Here is an 18,317-nt window from a genome sequence, read left to right on the forward strand (position 1 = left end):
AAAAATTCAGCTAAAGGAGTTCATCACCACCTAACCAGTATTACCTGAAATGCTTAAAGGTATCCTTTAATAAGAGGAAGAAGAAGAAAAAGGCAAAGATACAAATTATGAACAACAAATATGCATCTATCAACAAGTGAATCTAAGAATAAAGTGAATAAATAATCTGATGACCAGAATGAACTGGTGATTATAATAGAATCAAGAGACATAGAAAGGGAGTGGACTGACTATTCTGGGGCGAGGGGAAGGAGTGAGGGAGATGTGGGAAGAGACTGGACAAAAATCGTGCACCTATGGATGAGGACAGTGGGTGGGGAGTGAGGGAGGAGGAGTGAGGTGGGAACTGGGTGGAGGGGAGTTATGGGGGGTAAAAAGAGGAACAAATGTAAAATCTGAACAATAAAGATTTAATTAAAAAAAGAGTATGAATGAATATCTAAGATTCTATCTTTTGTTATAATAACATGCTAACATTTGTAAATAATTCACTTTATAAAGATAGTGAAATTTGAGCCTGCTCCTGTCTACAACACACTCACTTGTATTCCACAAAGCTTCCTTGAGTAGAAGGATAAAGAGTGGAACAAAACTGAACCTATAAACTAATGAATTCTAGAAAACCAGAAGTTCTCTGGACAGGTATGGTGCTAAAGCTTTGCATAAATTCTTTCTTTTAAACCACAGAAAGCCCTAAATTGATTTTATGCTAATCATCATTTTACATGAAGCAACTAAGGTTTAGAAAGGTTTAAAACACTTGTTTGAACCCAACCAACATGGCTTAGTGGTTGGGCATTGACTTATGAACCGGAGGTCACAATTCAACTCCTGGTCAGGGCACATGCCCGGGGTTGCAGGCTGGGTCACTGGTGGAGGATGTGCGGGAGGCAGCTGATCAGTGGTTCTCTCTCATCATTGATGTTTCTGTCTCTCTGTCCCTCCCCCTTCATCTCTGAAATAAGAACCCCACTCAAGCAAGTCCTACTCCATAGGGGTGTCTCCTGCAAAGATCATCTACTGTATTTGAAGCTGGTCCTCCCAGACATTTGGCCTAGAGGTCAATTCCTTCCAGTGACGCCAACAGTAATCAAGGCTCAACTACAGCAAAACTGTGCACACAGCCCACTCAGGGGTGCACCTGGAGTTCTCAGCTCAGGTGACTGGGGAGTCTGAGCCACTGGGCCCTACAGGACACCTACTACATAAGGCCACTCTACCAATTCCAGGAGACATAGCAGCTCTACCTAATACATAGAACTGAATACAGGGGAGCAGACAAAATGCAGACACAAAGAAATGTCACAAATGAAAGAACAGAAGAAGTCTCCAGAAAAAGAACTAAATAAAATGGAAGCAAGCAAATTACTAGTCAGAGTAAAAGCAATTGTTATAAGTTTGCTCATGGATTTTAATGAGAGCTTCAAGGGACTTAGTGAGACTTTCAAGGATCTCAGTGAGAATTTCCAAGACATGAAAAAGGACCAGTCAGAAATTAAGCATACACTAACTGAAATAAAGAATACTTTATAGGGATTCAACAGTAAAGGATTCTGAGAATCAAATAAACAATTTGGTATATGAGGGGGAATCTGTAATACTCTCAACAATAAAGATTTTTTAAAATTAAAATATATTTTAAAATATACTTTTTAAAAAAGAGACAAAATAAAGACACTTGTTGGAGGTTCACAGCTGTTAAGGTGGGAGAGAAGCAGTTGAAGTAAGAAGCCCGTATGTTCATACCCTGAACTGCACTGTTCCAAGCCCTTAAATACATCATGTTATTTAATCCTTACAGTAGCCCATGGTAACCATTTTTATTGTTGAACAATAGAAGTTCAGAGCTAAACAAGTTGATATTATATAAAGATCTGAAACCCAGCCTGGGTGATCCAAGCTCCCTACTCCACTACCATGCTGTTCTTTACTTAGTATGCTCTATGGAATGTCATTGTGTTTCCCAATTTTGGATTAGATTTTAATCCCCCTAACAGAAGTGTGGGACAGCTATTATAGGATCGAGAGACATTCAAAATGTACTTCCTATACCCTCCCCTTCTTTGAAGAATTGAATTATTTTCTGTGAGAGCCTCTAAATTACCTAATTTTTGTTGTTGTTGTTGTTGTTGTTGTTGGTAGAACTCACAGAAAACATTGGGCTTCCCCTGGAACTGCTGGAAAAACAAGACCCCTGGCCAGCCTATGTCACATATACCTCTCCGATGGTGCGAAGACTCATTGAGAAAAGCAAAGCTAGAGAACTGGAATTCACACAGGCTCTGGAGGAAAGCCGATGGACTCACAGGCAGAGCAAGACGCCCAGCATCGTCCATCTGAAAAGAAAAATGTCATCCAAGACCTCTGGCAAAATGGTGTTCAAGGACACGAAGTCCGAGACCATGTTGTCGGTGTGGAGTGATTTTTCGGCATCGGCTGCAGGTCCCACCATCATCCCAGAGCCCTTTCAAATGGATTCCAGAGAAAGTCCCACTGCAAACTTTAACAAGATCATCTTCTCTCGAAAACCTCTGATGAGGATGCTTCCATCAGCTCACTTCTGGCCAGCAAAGAGAAACATTTAAATATTTAGCAAGCAGTCCCTGCAACCCTCCAAGACTGTACAGCAATTAAGCTTCATTTGCCACAAGTTTCGCTATGTCCTTCAAGGCTGAACTTGTCCCTGCTCAGGCTGGGAAGCCAAGCTCTAGTTTCCACTATCAATGCTTGGGACCTAACTGTGGGTAAATTAGGCTGGGTCCAGACAAGAGACAGAAGTCACACCAGTTATTTTATTAGAGATAATTGAATAGAATTATTAACTAGGTAACTGAAGAGACAGGAAGTATGTATCACCTCCAAGGCTGGAGGGGGCAAAGGGAAGCTATTGGACCACCTAAAAGTGAGACAGTTGGAGGGAGTGTGGGCTGAATCCCAGGTTCCCGAGGTGAGGGAGTGGGGTGCTCCTTAGCTGGTGCTGGTGCCTGAGCTCAGCAGAGAGCCCCTGTGGGGATGGCACTCCTGCAGTGAGGAGGGGGCTGTTTTGGCTGAGGTTGATTCTGTGAGTGTTGGGAAAACCAAAAAGCTGTCCTCAAATGCTTCTGAAGAAATTGACACTACCTGAGTGAACAAGAAGCATTGCTAGGGGAAACAGACAGGGACAGGAAGCCCCACAGAGATAAACAGGAAGTAAACCAAACATGAGCTACTTCCTCTGCCTCCAGCCTCTAGGCTCCCTCTAGCACCCACTGTGGGCAGAGCCTATCAGGGCAGAAAGCAGGCATGTGGGTTGCAGAATCCCAAACCCAGCATCTCAAAGAATAGTATAAAAGGATGGACTTGAAGCCATGAGGAAATTAGCTTGGCCCAACACGGTGGAGTTCCTATGGTCCCGCCTCGCTGCCCCACTTGGCACCTGAACCTGGCATTGAGATGTTTTGCCTTGGTGGGTTTACAGAGTGCAGGGAGGCTTGGCTGCCCCCTGCTAAGAAATGGAGGGCTTTCTCCCTGTATCTCTTTAAGGCTTGCCTTGCCGAGCAGAGCTGGTGGGAAGCCCACGGCTGGACCTCAGCTGCTGTCTGTCAAAGCACAGCTAGACTGGGGCCACTCAGGCTCTGAGTGGCTCCTGGGTGGGGCCAAAGCATGGGTTGCTAAACCACCGTCCCAGCAAACAGGCTCTGTCTTCACACACGAGGGACCGGGCCTCCTAGCGGCCCCAGCTGGTCTCAGGTGTGGGTTCATCTCTGAGCACAGCTCCTCTGGGGGCTTTTCTTCCCTTCAACCTCCCCTGAGTTTCTGTGCTTCTATTTCTACAGCAGCTAATACCTACCATGCTTCCCAGTTGCTATAAATGCCATTTGAAAAAGTTGAATTTGCCCTACAATGTGTCCTCTCCACCCCAAAGTCTGGGGAGAGGGTGCTCAGCTCTGGCTGCTGTGCACTGGGCTGGAGTGGCCGCCCATCCTGCATCTCAGTTCTGGCCAGAATGAGTTTAGGAAAGAACATAAGTGGATTCCAGCTCATCCAAGCAGCTATGCTTTGTGAGCACTGAGCACTTACAGACATGGAGGATAAATTCCTCCAACAAAAATTTCTATCTGTTCTTTCATGGAAGTTTATTGCCAGGATTGATTTAGAAAGCTATGGTTAGAGTTTGCAGGAATTTGGAATTATTTCTTCCAATCCTTTTGTGAGCAGAGAACTTACAGTTCTTTTTTAAATTAAATTTTGAGGTGTTTAATAGTTCTTATAAAAAGATATACTCTCTCAATTTAAATGAGTGTCTATAAATAGCATTTAGATGAATTTAATTCTAGGTCTATTATAACCACAACACCATGAGCTCCATGTATGATGAGAATGGGTTGCATCTGTGGCAGTTCAGACTGTCCCCTGAGGCAATTTTAACAACAAAAACGTCTGATTCTATTTGAAATGTGGACTCTGCTCAAGCCCACGCTGGGCTCACGGGTCTGGCCACACGTGCACAAGGCTGAGGAGGCTGCTGGGAAACCCTCCTACAGGGAAGAAGCAGCTGGGTGAGGGGCATGTGTAACTGGTGGCTGCTGCTGAAGTTTGTCTCCTGGTGCAGACTTCTGTGAGCTCCATGGAGGGGGGTCCCGTGAGTCAATGTTTAAAGGGCTCTTTGGCTAAAATCTTGGAAGGCCCTGTAGTACAAGTGGAGTGTTAGGAAGAGAGCTTCTTGCTTTCACAAGTACCAGCACACGGGGCCCACTGCCTGGGCCTGTGCAAGCAGCAGCCGGGTCTGGTGGAGGCCAGCGGACACCTGGCAGCACCAGCTTTGTTCAAAGAACCTTCCAGGCATCCTGGGCCCGGCCCACAACAGGCATCCCGGGTGCTCCCAGAGCAGGCCTGGGGCCCTTCCAGGGCCTGAGCCCAACCGACTCTTGCAGGCCTGCACAGGCAGGAATGCCCTCCAAGCCCAGGCCGGGGCAGCTCAGGTTACGCTGGACATACTGAGCTTCCATCTCTAAGAGGGAACTGGCTTTCTTGGATGTCCCACAGCCCACAGCTGCCTCCTCTCATCTCCTCAGCACCTGGAATTTTCTGTTTGGCATGAGAGCTGCCGGCAGTAGCCTCCCTGCTGGTGTCATTCACGCAGCAGCAGGGTTCTCTGTTGGCTGCTGTGTGGCCATAACTAAGGCCCTGTCTGACACTGCCCAGGAGCTGTGTCACTAAGACTTCATGTGACATATACCACGGAGCTGTTTTTGAACACATTCTCTGGCTCCCGTGCACAATATGGCACTCACCCATTTGCAAATTCCACAGTTGGTGTTGAAATCCTCAGACGTGACAGCCTGCTGGCCATTTTTGCTCTGGCCGGGCTGTCAGGACATCAGACAGCTCCACAGGCTGCCTAGCCAGGCCTGGGGCACATCTTGAAGGAGATAAGGCTGCCTGACAGATGAGGGGCTGCAGGAGAGTCTTCAAGGACACAGCACATAAACAAAGGCGCTGGCGCAGATTCCTGCCAGGGTGGCCTGCAAGCCCTACCAGGAATAGGAGGCTGGGGTGGGACCTAACTGGCCGGCCTGGACTTGATCAGCAGCACCGGTGGCCCATGTGGTGCGGCCAGAAGACCTGTTCTTGCCACTGTTGGTCTAGGTCAGTGGTCGGCAAACTCATTAGTCAACAGAGCCAAATATCAACAGTACAACGATTGAAATTTCTTTTGAGAGCCAATTTTTTTAAACTTAAACTATATAGGCAGGTACATTGTTATTAACTTAATTAGGGTCCTCCTAAGGCTTAGGAAGAGCCACATTCAAGGGGCCAAAGATCTGCATGTGGCTCATGAGCCACAGTTTGCCGACCACGGGCCTAGGTCATCTCTAGGAACAGACTGATTTACAGACCCCTTAGTCTCTTCCTTTAGGACAGACAGCATGGATACCACCCTGAATTGGGAAGGTGGAGGAGGGGGCCTGGATGTAGGGGGATTTTGACCCTGGGGCCTGATGGGAATCCTCAGAGGTAGCCCAGAAATCTCAAGGAACAGGGGTACTGCACAGGACTCCCAACCAGGGACCTGGGGTGTGTCCGTGGAGACAAGACCAGAAGCAGGGATGCCATAACAAGACAGTGGGGGTGCTTTGGGAGATGGGTGCAGGCAAACTGCCTGCTGCATCTCCACAGGGTGGTGCTCTTCAGCGAGCAAACTCAGTCCTAGAAGCCTTAGGAGTTCCCACCCTTCTCCCATGGCCTGCAAGCTGTCACAACTGTGCTTTATAGTGTAGATGAGGCTGAAGGAGAGACGGGAGAGAAATCAATGGGACCTGAGATTTATTGATCTGACATTCTGAGTCCAGGCTGGAGTTTAGACAGGGGTTTGTTGAGTAGTCAGAAAACTCTCACTCTTCCAAAGCCTCAGCCAGCTCCTAGGTACATGGAAATCCCAAGTACATGGTTGGGCCCGGCTGCTCATGGCACTGGGTACATACATAGGCTTCTTCCTCAGGGCACCAGGGACGAGGAGCCACAGGGAATGCAGGAATACCTCAAGGGTAAGTGGGGCCCATTGCCACCCCTTGACCTTGACCATGATCTGGATTCCATATGGGACAGGGCAGGATAAACCATGTCATAAAAGGACATTGGACTTCCATCTCTACTCCCGGGGCAGTAGAAACTGTCACCCCACCTGAGGCCTTCCTAGGTGACAGTGCTGGAGCCCAGCCTGGCTCAGGGCACCAGTCACCTGTGCTCCAGACTCAGTTCAGTTTCCCGGAACATCCCATTATTTTTGGTGGGCAAATGATGTGAGGCACTACAAATTTCAGGCAAGTTTGAAACCTCCCTCTGTGGAACCATTTCCGTGTGTCAGCCAGTGAGGGTGCTTTTATGGAGATCAAAGTCAGTGCCAGAGTCGCCGCTGGGAGGAAGCTCACCTGGGGAAACCAGGCTGCCTGCCACCCTTTGGCACTTTGGAGCTCATCCGTGTCCCACAGGCTTACATCCTGGCTTCCCTGGTGGACACGCCAACACTGAAACGAGCAAACCTCTTGGGACTGGAACCAGGCTCTCCACAAATGCAAGCTGCCCCCTACACCCAGGTCCCCTCCTCCCACCTCCCTGATTCAGCAGTGGCACCCACCCCCTGTGTGCCCTTAAATCTGCCAGGTGTGTTCAGCCTGTGGCCACTGACCCACAGGCTCAGTTGTGGTGCCTTTGGCTGTGAAATGGCTTTGAGAGGCACAGTGACCCAGAGACGATTTATCATGTGCTGCCGGATCAGCAGAGCAAGGAAGGTGAGTTAGAAAGTGCCACAGGACCTCGACAAGGTCAGTCATGTTCACTGTCATGGTCCCAGAGCCCTGTCCATCATGGTCTGGCATGTAGTTGGTGCTTAACTATTTATTGAGATTATTTACAACAGTAAGTCTTAACCTCTAAACCAAAATGGATTGGGAAGAGGTGGTTTCTTTCATAATAACCAGAGGCTGCAAAAACCTCATGGCCAGGTTTTGTAGAAAGTGGGAGGCGCTTAGTAGGCAACTTTGCTATAAAGTTCCTTCTAGTCCTGAGAGTATGATTCAAATAAAGGATCATTAAGTGCTTCTGATGTGCCCTTCATTAGGGGGTGCTGGAGGGATAGAAGGAAGAGGAGTTTGTCTTTTAAAACTTAACATCTAGGTCTTCTGTTCCTTTGAACCACCAATCCATGCCTACCTGATGAAATTCAATGTCAGTTATCTTTTCTCCTCTGGCCTTTGTCAGAAGAATATAACTTCACAGACTCATCGTGTTTCCTCAATTCCCATGTTCACAGCCATGCCGATGGGCACGGACAGACACTGAGTGCTTGCTGGTGCCTGGCACTGCACCTGGGGCCCAGCCGCGAATCTGGCAGACATGCTCAGGTTTAGAGCTGGCAATGGAGACGCTGGACAGTCACATTATCCGATTGCAAATGTGATGCAAGTTACAAAGGGGCACAGGGTTCTGTGAGAGGCTATTTGCTTTGGGCTCATGGCACGTTCTCTCCAGTCTCATGAAAGAAGGATTATGAGGGAGGCAGGATTAGTATCAGGACAGCTGCTCATAAAAAGGAATGAGGTCACTGTAACTTCTTGGCCAAGTTGAATTTTAGTGGCCTGGTAAATTTGTCAAACTTTGCAAAGCTGCCTTCAGTTTATACTTGGCCCTGACTTTCATGTTTGTTTCTGCAGCACCATGGAGCTGTCACCTAGCTCGGCTGTGCTTAGAGAAGGGCCTCCCCGTCTTGACCCCTGGCAACAACACAGAGGCAGGACACTCCTCTTCTGCCCACCTTTCTGTTCTGGAGGAGCAGGCTAGGCTGCTTCAGAGGAGACGCCAGCCCTCTACTGTTCCCACAAGACTTTGGGCAAATCTGAGTCTCACTGAGCCTCACCTCAACTTGCCCAGGTCTCCAGAGCAAAAGACTAGTTCTGGCTTTCCATTTCCTCTCCATGACAGAGTCCCTGCTTCCTGCCAGCTGCTCCAGGTGTTTGTAGGCCCCCCCTGTAGGCTAGGGTGGGGGTGCATGTCAACACAGGGAGAAAGCACTGCATGATCTCCTGGCTAGGCATTGCCCTTGCTCCATCTCCCTCCTCCATCTGTTTATATCCATAGCTTCTTCCTCCTTCCCTCCCTCCCACTTCCCTCTCTCTTTTCTCCTTCCTTTCCTTTTTATCTTTATTGGTATTTACTTTTTATCATCGCAAACTTAACTGCTTTTTTAAAGAGACCTAGGCTCCTTAAAATGTAAGAGACTAGAATGACCCTGACCGCACAAACTGGAGGATAGACATGTCCCTCTAATGCCCATATACCAGGAGTCTGAGCCTCTATTCTGAGGACAATGGAAGTTCCCAGGAACTTTCTGGAAAGATCTAAGGAATGCTTGCATATTCCACAAAATCCTCCTCATGGTCACCTGGCAATCCCACCATTGTCTCACTCCAAAACCAGTTGCTTCAAGGAATTAGGTCACTGCTGTCTCACTTCTCAACCTAACCATTGGGTCCCTCTGAAGCTTCCCAAAGCATAGCTCTGCCAGGGTTGTGGCAGTCAAGTCCTCCCCAAAGGCTTGGGGGCAGCAGAATAATAAGAGTAAACTACAAGTGCTACCAGAAGTGTCTGCTTTGGGAAGCCCACACACCTAAACCTGAGTTCTGTTCCCTGGTGATGGCCAGTTCTGCCTCCAACATGAGTCTCAGTGCATCTCCATGATCTCAGAATCCAGGTCCAATTCCCCCTAAATACTGGAGATATTAGAGTCATACCTCTGCCCTACTCTCTTCTGTAAATAGCCTCCCTATTTTCTTGTTCATAGCCAAAATTGCAACTGCCTCACCCATATAATGTGGTTTAGTTCTGCTGGCCTGGAAATGATAGTCACAGTACTCAACATCATGTGCTTGGGGCTTCAGGAAAGTTTAGCAAACTGAGAGCTTTTGTCTCATCCTCTTTAGGTCCCATTGCCAGTATGTGGGGGAAATAATGCCTTCTGATGTCCAAGAGTGGCTAGCTCTTGAATGGAATACAAACAGCAGCAGCAGCACCATCACCATCTCCAACTGCAACTCCATCATTTCCACCAACACCATCACCATGTCCACACCACCTCCTTCACCTCCTCCATCTGCAACTCCATCATTTCCACCAACACCATTTCCATGACCACACCACCTCCTTCACCTCCTCCATCTGCAACTCCATCATTTCCACCAACACCATTTCCATGACCACACCACCTCTTTCACCTCCTCCATCTGCAACTCCATCATTACCACCAGCACCACTATATCACCACTGAATAAATTTAGGAAAGTCCAGTCTTCATTGAAAAATTATTCTCTAAACCATCAAAAACACAGTCTCAATAAAAGACCAATGTTATAAGCCAGAGAAAGACAAATAACTGTGTGATCTCACTTATATGATATGTGGAATCTAAAAAAGACAAACTCAGAGCAACAGAGACTAGAGTGGAGGTTGCCGGGGAATACGGAAATGGGAGCTGTTGATCTAAGCTGCAAATGTCCTGCTATGATTAACAAGTTTGGAAATCTAATGCGCAGCATGACGATTATAGCTAATCATTTACTTGAAAGTTGTTAAGATAACAGATCTTAAATATTCTGACCACAAACAAGAAATGGTAATTATGTGACATGGAGATGACCACTAATGGTAGAGTGACAATCAATTTGCAATTCATAAATGTATACGAATTTACTCAATGTTATATGTCATTCATGTCTCAATAAAGCTGGAAATATAAGACCTATTTTATATTTTACATCAGCTAACAGATCATGTAACATTTCCATCAGAGGCATTTGCATTTGGGTTATTTCACAGTCTGGACACCCTAAGAAGCCCTACATCTCTGCACTGGTAAACTCTCCAGAGCACTCCCTCTCGGGAGAAAAGGAGGGTGTCACCCAGAGACCAACTGTTACATCTTGTTATTTAGTGCATTTAAAAAAATCCACAGCACAATTAGCCAGCTTCTCTTGTAAGAACACTTTGATTACTTAGTTTTAAAATAATTGGTTTTCTTTTTTAGTCCTATGCACTTTAATTTGAAGATGATGAGAATTGGGCCTAAGGTCAGTTGTCATGACTTCAACACCTTTCAGATCTTGCTTCTCCTGAGCAGCTAAGCAAACCATGGAAGCCACTCTCCCTGGAGACCCACACCAGGATGCAACCATTTTTTACAGTTTTACAGTTTACAGTATATCCTCCCAGACCTGCTTTTTTCAATGCAAATGTAGATGTATTTAATGGATGTACACACATCCTACATACATATCAGAATATTCACAGCTATTTTTAATGGGATACATATTCTGCAACTTGCTTTTGTCATTCAACATCCCTCCCTGTGGATATGTATAAATTGTCTCCTTCTTTTTGGATTGTTGTGAGGTGCGCTCCTCCCTGGGGGACGTTCAGGTTGGACCAAGTTTTCCTTAGTATCAGGTGGGGACCATATTTTAGCTTCTTTCTTTTTTATAAACATACTAGAGGCCTGTTGCAGGAAATTTGTGCACGAGTAGGGTCCTTAGGCCTGGCTGGTGATCAGGGCCAATCTGTGGGGCAACCAGCAGGGCAATCAGGGCCCCCCACTGTCACGTGCTTTGACCAGCCTGGCACCTTGCTCACTGGCCCCACTCCCCCAATCACCCTACCACTGCCACTAGTCCCCTCCCTCTGTGGGGGGATGTGGGGCAATCAGGGTAGGCCCCTGTTGGCACCTCCCTTGGCTGGTCTGGGGCCTGTGGGCTGGGGGCATCTTCCCCTGGTGGTCAGTGTGGTTATAGCAACTGGTCGTTCCACAGTTTGGTCAATTTGCATATTAGTCTTTTATTATATAGGATTTTTACTTATTTCAGAGAGGAAGGGAGAGGAAGAGAGAAATTGAAACATCAATGATGAGAGAGAATCATTGATTGGCTGCCCCCTGCATGCCCCCTACTGGGGATTGAGCCTGAAACCCTGGCATGTGCACTGATAAGGAATTGAACCATGACCTCCTGGTTCATAGGTTGATGCTCAGCCACTGAGCCACCGCGGCTGGGTGCTTTTTTCTTTTTTAATATATAATTTTTTTACTTATAATGAACTTATATGAACATGAAGGAGGACCCTGTTTAACTTTTCTCCCCATGGTGAGCCAGTCTTCTCAACATTTATCCACCTTCCCCTCGTTGACTGGAAATTTCCCTTTCTTATACATTGAATTATTCTGTTTTCCAGTCTCTTTTGGGACCCTTTATTTTGGCTCTTTGATCTATCTGTTTATTTGTGCGCCAGAATCAAATTATTTTCATTAGTGCAGCTTTAAAATCTATTTTGCTGTCTGATATGCGTAAACCCAGAGTGCCTTTCGAAAACTTTTCCTGATTGTCTCTGAACCTTTTGGTAAGAATGAAATTGACTTTTAGGTAGTAAAACTGCACCCTTTTCTCATAGGTAATCAGAAAGGTTAGTGGAATGGAGGCTCCTTTGTCCTCTTAAGGAACAAGCCTTGCTGGCTGCTGAAAGGTCAAACATTATAATAAGGGTGTCAGAAATAAGCTGGTCACATTCCTTCACTTCCCCCAAATTATAAGCCTGCCTGCAACCCCGACTGCTGAAATTGTGCTGTGACCTGGTTACCGCCAGCAGGTGTGATAGGAAGGGTAGACACTTGAATTTACCAATTAATGTAACAGTCTGAAGGTGTACTCTTTCTACTTAAAAATATACCACAATGGAAAAGAAATACAAGTCAGAAACATATTTCCATTCTTGGAACCCTAAAAATGACTGTGTAAATGATTCCATCAAATGTTTGAGAAAAACCAAAAGCCTGGAGCCTGGGGTAAGCCATGCAGCCAGAGCTAGTGTGGAACCTCCCTCCACCCCAGCCTTCTCCCCCTCCACCCGCGCCCCCCTCCCCAGGGCGCCTCAAGTGCCTGGACACTTCCTTAGTGGGAGCTTGGTATGAAGTTAATGTTTTGAGTGGGTGAGGTGTAGGAAGCAAAAGCAGATATTTAGACTTTTTTTCTTCTTGGTTTCTCTCGCATTGACTATTCCTGGCTTCTACAGGAAAAGGCCCCATTGTGCAGCCCTGCCCTGGGCAGCTTGGGAAGAGTGCTGTCTACAGCCTCATCCATCTTCGAGTGTGTGGGGAGCACAGGTTGCAGAGCTCAGTTCCTCAGATAAGCAGCTAGAAGACAGCCCCAGGCTTACCCCAACCCAGCCTCACCCTGAGGGAGGGGAGGGGGAAGCAGTGGGGAGTACCCAGCTGGATGCCTTCAGGTCCCCTCCCTCCCTCAAGTGCTTATTGCTGCAGAATCACTCAAACCTCACGGACAGGAAAGGAAGGTGCCCAGAACTTGGCACTTATAAGCCAGGAACATATGCCAAGGAACACAATTTCTACTTGGGCACCCTCTCATCCTTTTCTTGAAGACCATGTTGATATGTGTCTGAATGGCCAAGGGGAAGGAAAGAGAACAGGATGTTTTGATTGGGATGAATAAGCCATGTATGAGTACACGCCAGGTGAGAAGGAAGCCACCTGCTTTCAGCACAACCTCAGAGCCCTCCCAGGCAGTTCAGTGTCCAGCTCACCTGCTAGGTGTTTTGCAGGACCTGCCCCAGTGGTGGGGTAAGTGGGCTAACACACCTGTCAGTAGCTTGACTTGTGGATCCTCTTGGCAAGAATGAAAGTGACTTTAGGTAGTAAACTTGCACCCTTTTCTCTTAGGTGATCAGAATGGTTGCTGGTGCTAAGGCCGCCCCTGGCTGGCTCTAGTTAGCCATCTGAGGAGACGTCTTCCTATTCTCTCACTCAGTTTGTGCTGTTCTTTTCAGTTAAAATGCTCTTCTCTGTTGCAAAAGTTCCCCATATGTGCCTCTTCTCTCTTCCCAGAGCTCCCCACTTCGTCATTGTATTAGAGTTTCCAGAGAAACAGAACCAGTGGCTATTTATTATGGGAACTGGCTCATGTGGTTATAGAGACCAAGAAGACCTGCAATCTGCCTCTGCCAGCTGAGGAATCAGGAAAGCTGGAGGTGCAATTCAGATGAGAATCAGGGATGGTACACATCCTGGTCGGAGTCCCCAAACCCAAGAACCAGGAGCACTAAAGTTCGAGAGCAGGAGAAGGTACATACCTCAGTTGAAGCAGGGAGAGAAAATTAGCCCTGCCTGGCCTTTTTGTTCTGTTCAGGCCCTCACTGTGTTAAATGAGGCCCTCCCACACTAGTGAGGGCTACTTCCTCTACTTAGTCTATGGCTTCAAATGCTAATTTCATCCAGAAACACCATCACAGACACACCCAGAAAAATGTTTCACCGGCTATCAGCATCCCTCGCCCACTCAAGTTGACACACAAAATTAGCCATCGCAGTCATCCTCGCGAGGTCTGGTAAGTTAGGAGTTGGACTCAAAAGAAGAATGTGCTACATTCCCTGCCCAGTAGACCAGTAGGTTGCACATAATGTTCTTAGCTTTAACCACACACATACTCACCAAGTAGGGGCTCCCGTCAGCAGTCCAAAGGACATCTGCACCATTTGGCTATTGAAAGATTAATATGATTTTGTGTGTTTATTGAGTGTTTACTATGTGCCATGCACTGCTTACTCAAAATCATTTTACGTGTATTCATTCAAACCTCACAAAACCTGTGAGGTAAATATTTCCATTATTTCTACTAGTATTTTTTTTTTTTTTAGATAAATCACAGTGAAGTGCTAGGATTTCGTGAGCCTAAGAAGGCGCCTACCTCATAGAAAATTTTCAGTAAATGTGGTAGCTGTAGCCACCACTTGTACTAGCTTGTTAGGAGCCAAGTGTGCACATTTCTTTGCAACACCATGTGTAAGTGGCCGCTGGCCAGTTCCATGACATTATGTTGGCAGCTTGAAACTGACCATGGTGGGAGTATTTACACCACAGGAATCAGCAAACACTACAGATCAGGGTTTTGTTTTGTTGTGTTTTTTTTTTTTTTTTCTGAAGAGCCCATATCACCAGCATGAATACTAACATACTCCTATTGACATAGAAATAATCTTAGAATTGGCTCCTACAAAAAGGAAAACACCCCCAAAAATGGGCCTTCCCAGATTTCTTAAATGGAGGAAACATCTTTACCAGAAGGATAATAAAATCTAATTCGGGAAGAGTTTAGCTTCTGTGGGCTTCACTGTGGGAGCAGGAGAAAACTCATAAGGGCTTGTGATCAAGGCAAATGGTTGAGAGAAGGCGCCCACCTCATAGACAATGGTTGAGAGAACCTCCAGGTGCAGGCTGGAAAGAGCGTTAGCGGCCGTAGGGCTTGGTGATAAGTAATTTGTCAGCACTGGGCAAGTTGGGTCTCATTGTGCTTCACCACAATATTTTTCTGAAAGCAAAGATGCTGCCCAATAGGTCATTTGAAGGGGCTGTAAAGAGAGGGTCACTCCAGAAGAGGCGAGGGAAGGAGACTCCGTGGGCAGCGGATGTGGCATGGGTCACGTGCAGCTCCAGGTCCGCTCACCTCCCCACAGGAACTCAGGAACATCACTTGCAACCTCTGATCATTTCCATAAAATATGAGATTGAGTCTAGAAGGAGCTGCAGCAGCCACCAGCCCATCACAGGCATATGCAGAAGGTTTGTTCACAGGATGCAAATCAAATCATCACACCGATGCAATCATGATTTCATGATCACATTTCTCCTTACATTCAAGTGAAACCAAATGCAGTGTTGAAAGGAAAGAGAGCTGGCTTGGTGTTTAGATGTAATGGCTAACACTCAGGGAAAGAAGCCGGCTGTGTGCGTGTCTTGTTCATCAAGCGATCGCATGCTTGCTGAGCACCCGGGTATGGACTCGGGGCAGACTCTGTCTCTTGCACACATGCCTGCTTGTTGGTGGTGATTTCTAATCATCCCTGCCCCCATAAATTGTGAGAATTTTTGAGGGCAGGGCTCAAATTGTATTCATTTCTTCACTGACTTCTATGTGCTTCAAAGATCAGAGGCAGATGAGACAAAATTCTTCAGATGGGTGCTTACTGGGAGGAGGATGGTCGAGAGGCAAATGTGGGAACTCATAGGAGGTAGGAGGCAGTGGAGGTGGAGGGTGCTCCCTGGTGAGGTGCAGGCGGAACGTGTCATTGCGGCTGAGAAATGGTGGGGTCAGTAGGGGGCCTGGGGCTGGCAAGCACACTCTGAGTGACTTGAACTGTAGGTGGCAGTGTGTGGATAATGGGACTTTACCTGGAGAAGCTCAATGGAGACACGCTCCTATGCTCACAAGAACTGTCGATGCTTTTGGAAATGTGAGACAGAAGCGCTCACATAAAAAGACGAGTGAGCTCAGAACTCTCCAAAGCAAGGCGAGCAGCAAGGCTAATCAAAGGTCAGTGCACCTGCTGACCTGAGCTGCTGCCAGAGCCATGGGCATCAGCGGTAGAATTGTGTCCCCACTTCAACGCTGTGTCACAGACTTCAACATTGAAGCCCTAAGCCCTGGCACCTCAGAATGGAACCTTCTTTGTATAAAGAATCTTTATAAAGGCAACCAAGTTAAAATAAGGTTTTTAGGGTGGGCCTTAATCCAATATGACTGACCCATTATGAAAAGGGAAGATTTGGGCACAGGGACACACACAGGGGACAGCGCCCACACACAGATACAGGGGGCAGCGCCCACACATAGGGCACAGTGACACACACAGGGGACAGCGCCCACACACAGACACAGGGGACAGCACCCACACACAGGACACAGCACCCACACACAGGGGACAGTGCCCACACACAGGACACAGCATCCACACATAGGGCACAGCGCCCACACACAGTGCACAGCACCCATACACAGGGCACAATGCCCACACAGGGGACAGAGCCCACACATAGGGCACAGCACCCACAAACAGGGCACATTAACACACAGGGGACAGAGCCCACACACAGGGCACAGCACCCACACAGGGGACAGAGCCCACACACAGGGCACAGCACCCACACACAGGGCACAAATGCCTGTCCTCACTGGAGGGGAGACCCCAGAGCAGTTGCTGCCCTCACAGCCCTCAGGAGGGACCAACCCTGCTGATGCCTTTATCCTAGATTTCCAGCTTCCAGAACAGAGATGGTGAATTTCTCTTTTAAAGCCCTCCTCCTCCCCGGTACATGGCACTTTGTCCCAGCAGTCCATGATGCCAGCCATGGTGGGGGCGGTGGAACAATGGGGCCTGGGTCCCCTGATTCTCAGGGCCTCCCTTTATTTTCTCAGATTGTGGGACCAACAGGTTCCTGATCTGACAGCCAATACAGCCCACTTTACCAGCCCTCCTGAGGATGACTGGGAGAGGAAGCAAAATGTGTCCAATTCAGCTTCTTGTAATTAATGTCACCTGCCCTTCTCTCCACTTCCCTCTCTCCCAAAGTCCCACATGACAGAGCAGCTGCTCAACTCTTCTCTTTCTCTCTCCTCTCATTTTTCTTCTAAACAATCCCAGCTTCACTGCTTCTTCCCTGCATCTCCTTCCCTTCTCTGTTCATGCACTTAAAATATATATATTATTGATTTCAGAGAGGAAAGGAAGGAGAGAGAGAGATAAAAATATCAATGATGAGAGAAAATAATTGATCAGCTGCCTCCTGCATACCTCCTACTGGGCATTGAGCCCAAAATCTGGGCATGTGCCTGACCTAGAATCAAACCATGGCCTCCTGGTTCAGAGGTCGATGCTCAACCACTGAGCCATGCTGGCCAGGCTCTCTTCATGCTCTTTCAACTTCCTTCCCTATTTTGTGTTTCACCCCCACCCTCCAGTTTTGGTAAAGTCATGCTTTTTCTTATGTAGATCAAATTAGCTTCTCTTAGCTATTTTCCTATTCTCTTCTCCAGTCTGTGGCCCAAACAGAACAACAAAGGCCAGACAAAATTTCATCCTCACTTTCAAAGAGAAGGTTGCAAAGATTTCATTTAATAGATATGATTGATAGTGTGGACAAAAGAATAATTACTAAAGTTACCAAAGCTACTTCATATGAAATTACTTGTGCTACTGCTCAGAATGCACCAATATTTTATTTTTTAAATATATTTTTATTTCAGAGAGAAGAGGGAGAGAGATAGAAATATCAATGATGAGAGAGAATCATTGGACACAGTGACACACTCAGGGGACAGCGCCCACACACAGGGCACAGTGACACACTGTGATTGGCTGCCTCCTGCAGAGCCCCCACTGGGGACTGAGGAGCAACCCAGGTAAGTGTCCTGAGCAGGAATAAAATTCTGACCTCCTGGTTCATAGGTTGACAGTCAGTCACAGAGCCATGCTGGCCAGGCTAAGGTATATTTTAAATTTGAAGCTCATCCTGATCAGAAAATAGAATAAACAGCTAGGTTTTATGTGGCTAGTATAAATAATACATCTAAATTTATGTCGATTAGTGGATATGGTATAGGCAATAGAATTGCTATTGTTAAGGCCAGCATAAGGGCTAAGGTTGGTGTACTAATAAGTATAAGCATTGATAAAGCTAGTGGTCATAAAGGCTCCTTGCTAAATAATCACATGTCTAATAAGTACACACACACACACACACACACACACACACACACACACAGATATACAGCTGACCCTGGAACAGCATTGGGTTCAGGGGACCCCTCTCCCATGCAGTTGAAAATCCACATATAATTTTTTACTCCTCCAAAACTTAACTACTAATAGCCTACTGTTGATTAACATATTTTGTATGTTACATGTAGTGTATATTGTCTTATAATAAAGTAAGCTAGAGAAAAGAAAATGT

The 18,317-nt window shown here is 46.8% G+C and overlaps 1 protein-coding gene across 1 annotated transcript in view; it reads left to right on the forward strand.

The window, feature by feature from the left end:
• Positions 1 to 2,588, forward strand: part of CDRT4 (CMT1A duplicated region transcript 4) — a 29,004-nt gene extending 26,416 nt beyond the window's left edge. The window contains exon 2 of the mRNA XM_015563270.1: positions 2,143 to 2,588. Coding sequence (XP_015418756.1) covers positions 2,143 to 2,585 — 443 coding nt within the window. The 3' untranslated portion in view covers positions 2,586 to 2,588. The remainder of the gene's footprint in view (positions 1 to 2,142) is intronic.
• Positions 2,589 to 18,317: the final 15,729 nt, after the last annotated feature.

This window comes from Myotis davidii, unplaced genomic scaffold (assembly GCF_000327345.1).
Source record: "Myotis davidii unplaced genomic scaffold, ASM32734v1 scaffold398, whole genome shotgun sequence".
Classification (NCBI taxonomy): Eukaryota; Metazoa; Chordata; class Mammalia; order Chiroptera; family Vespertilionidae; genus Myotis; species Myotis davidii.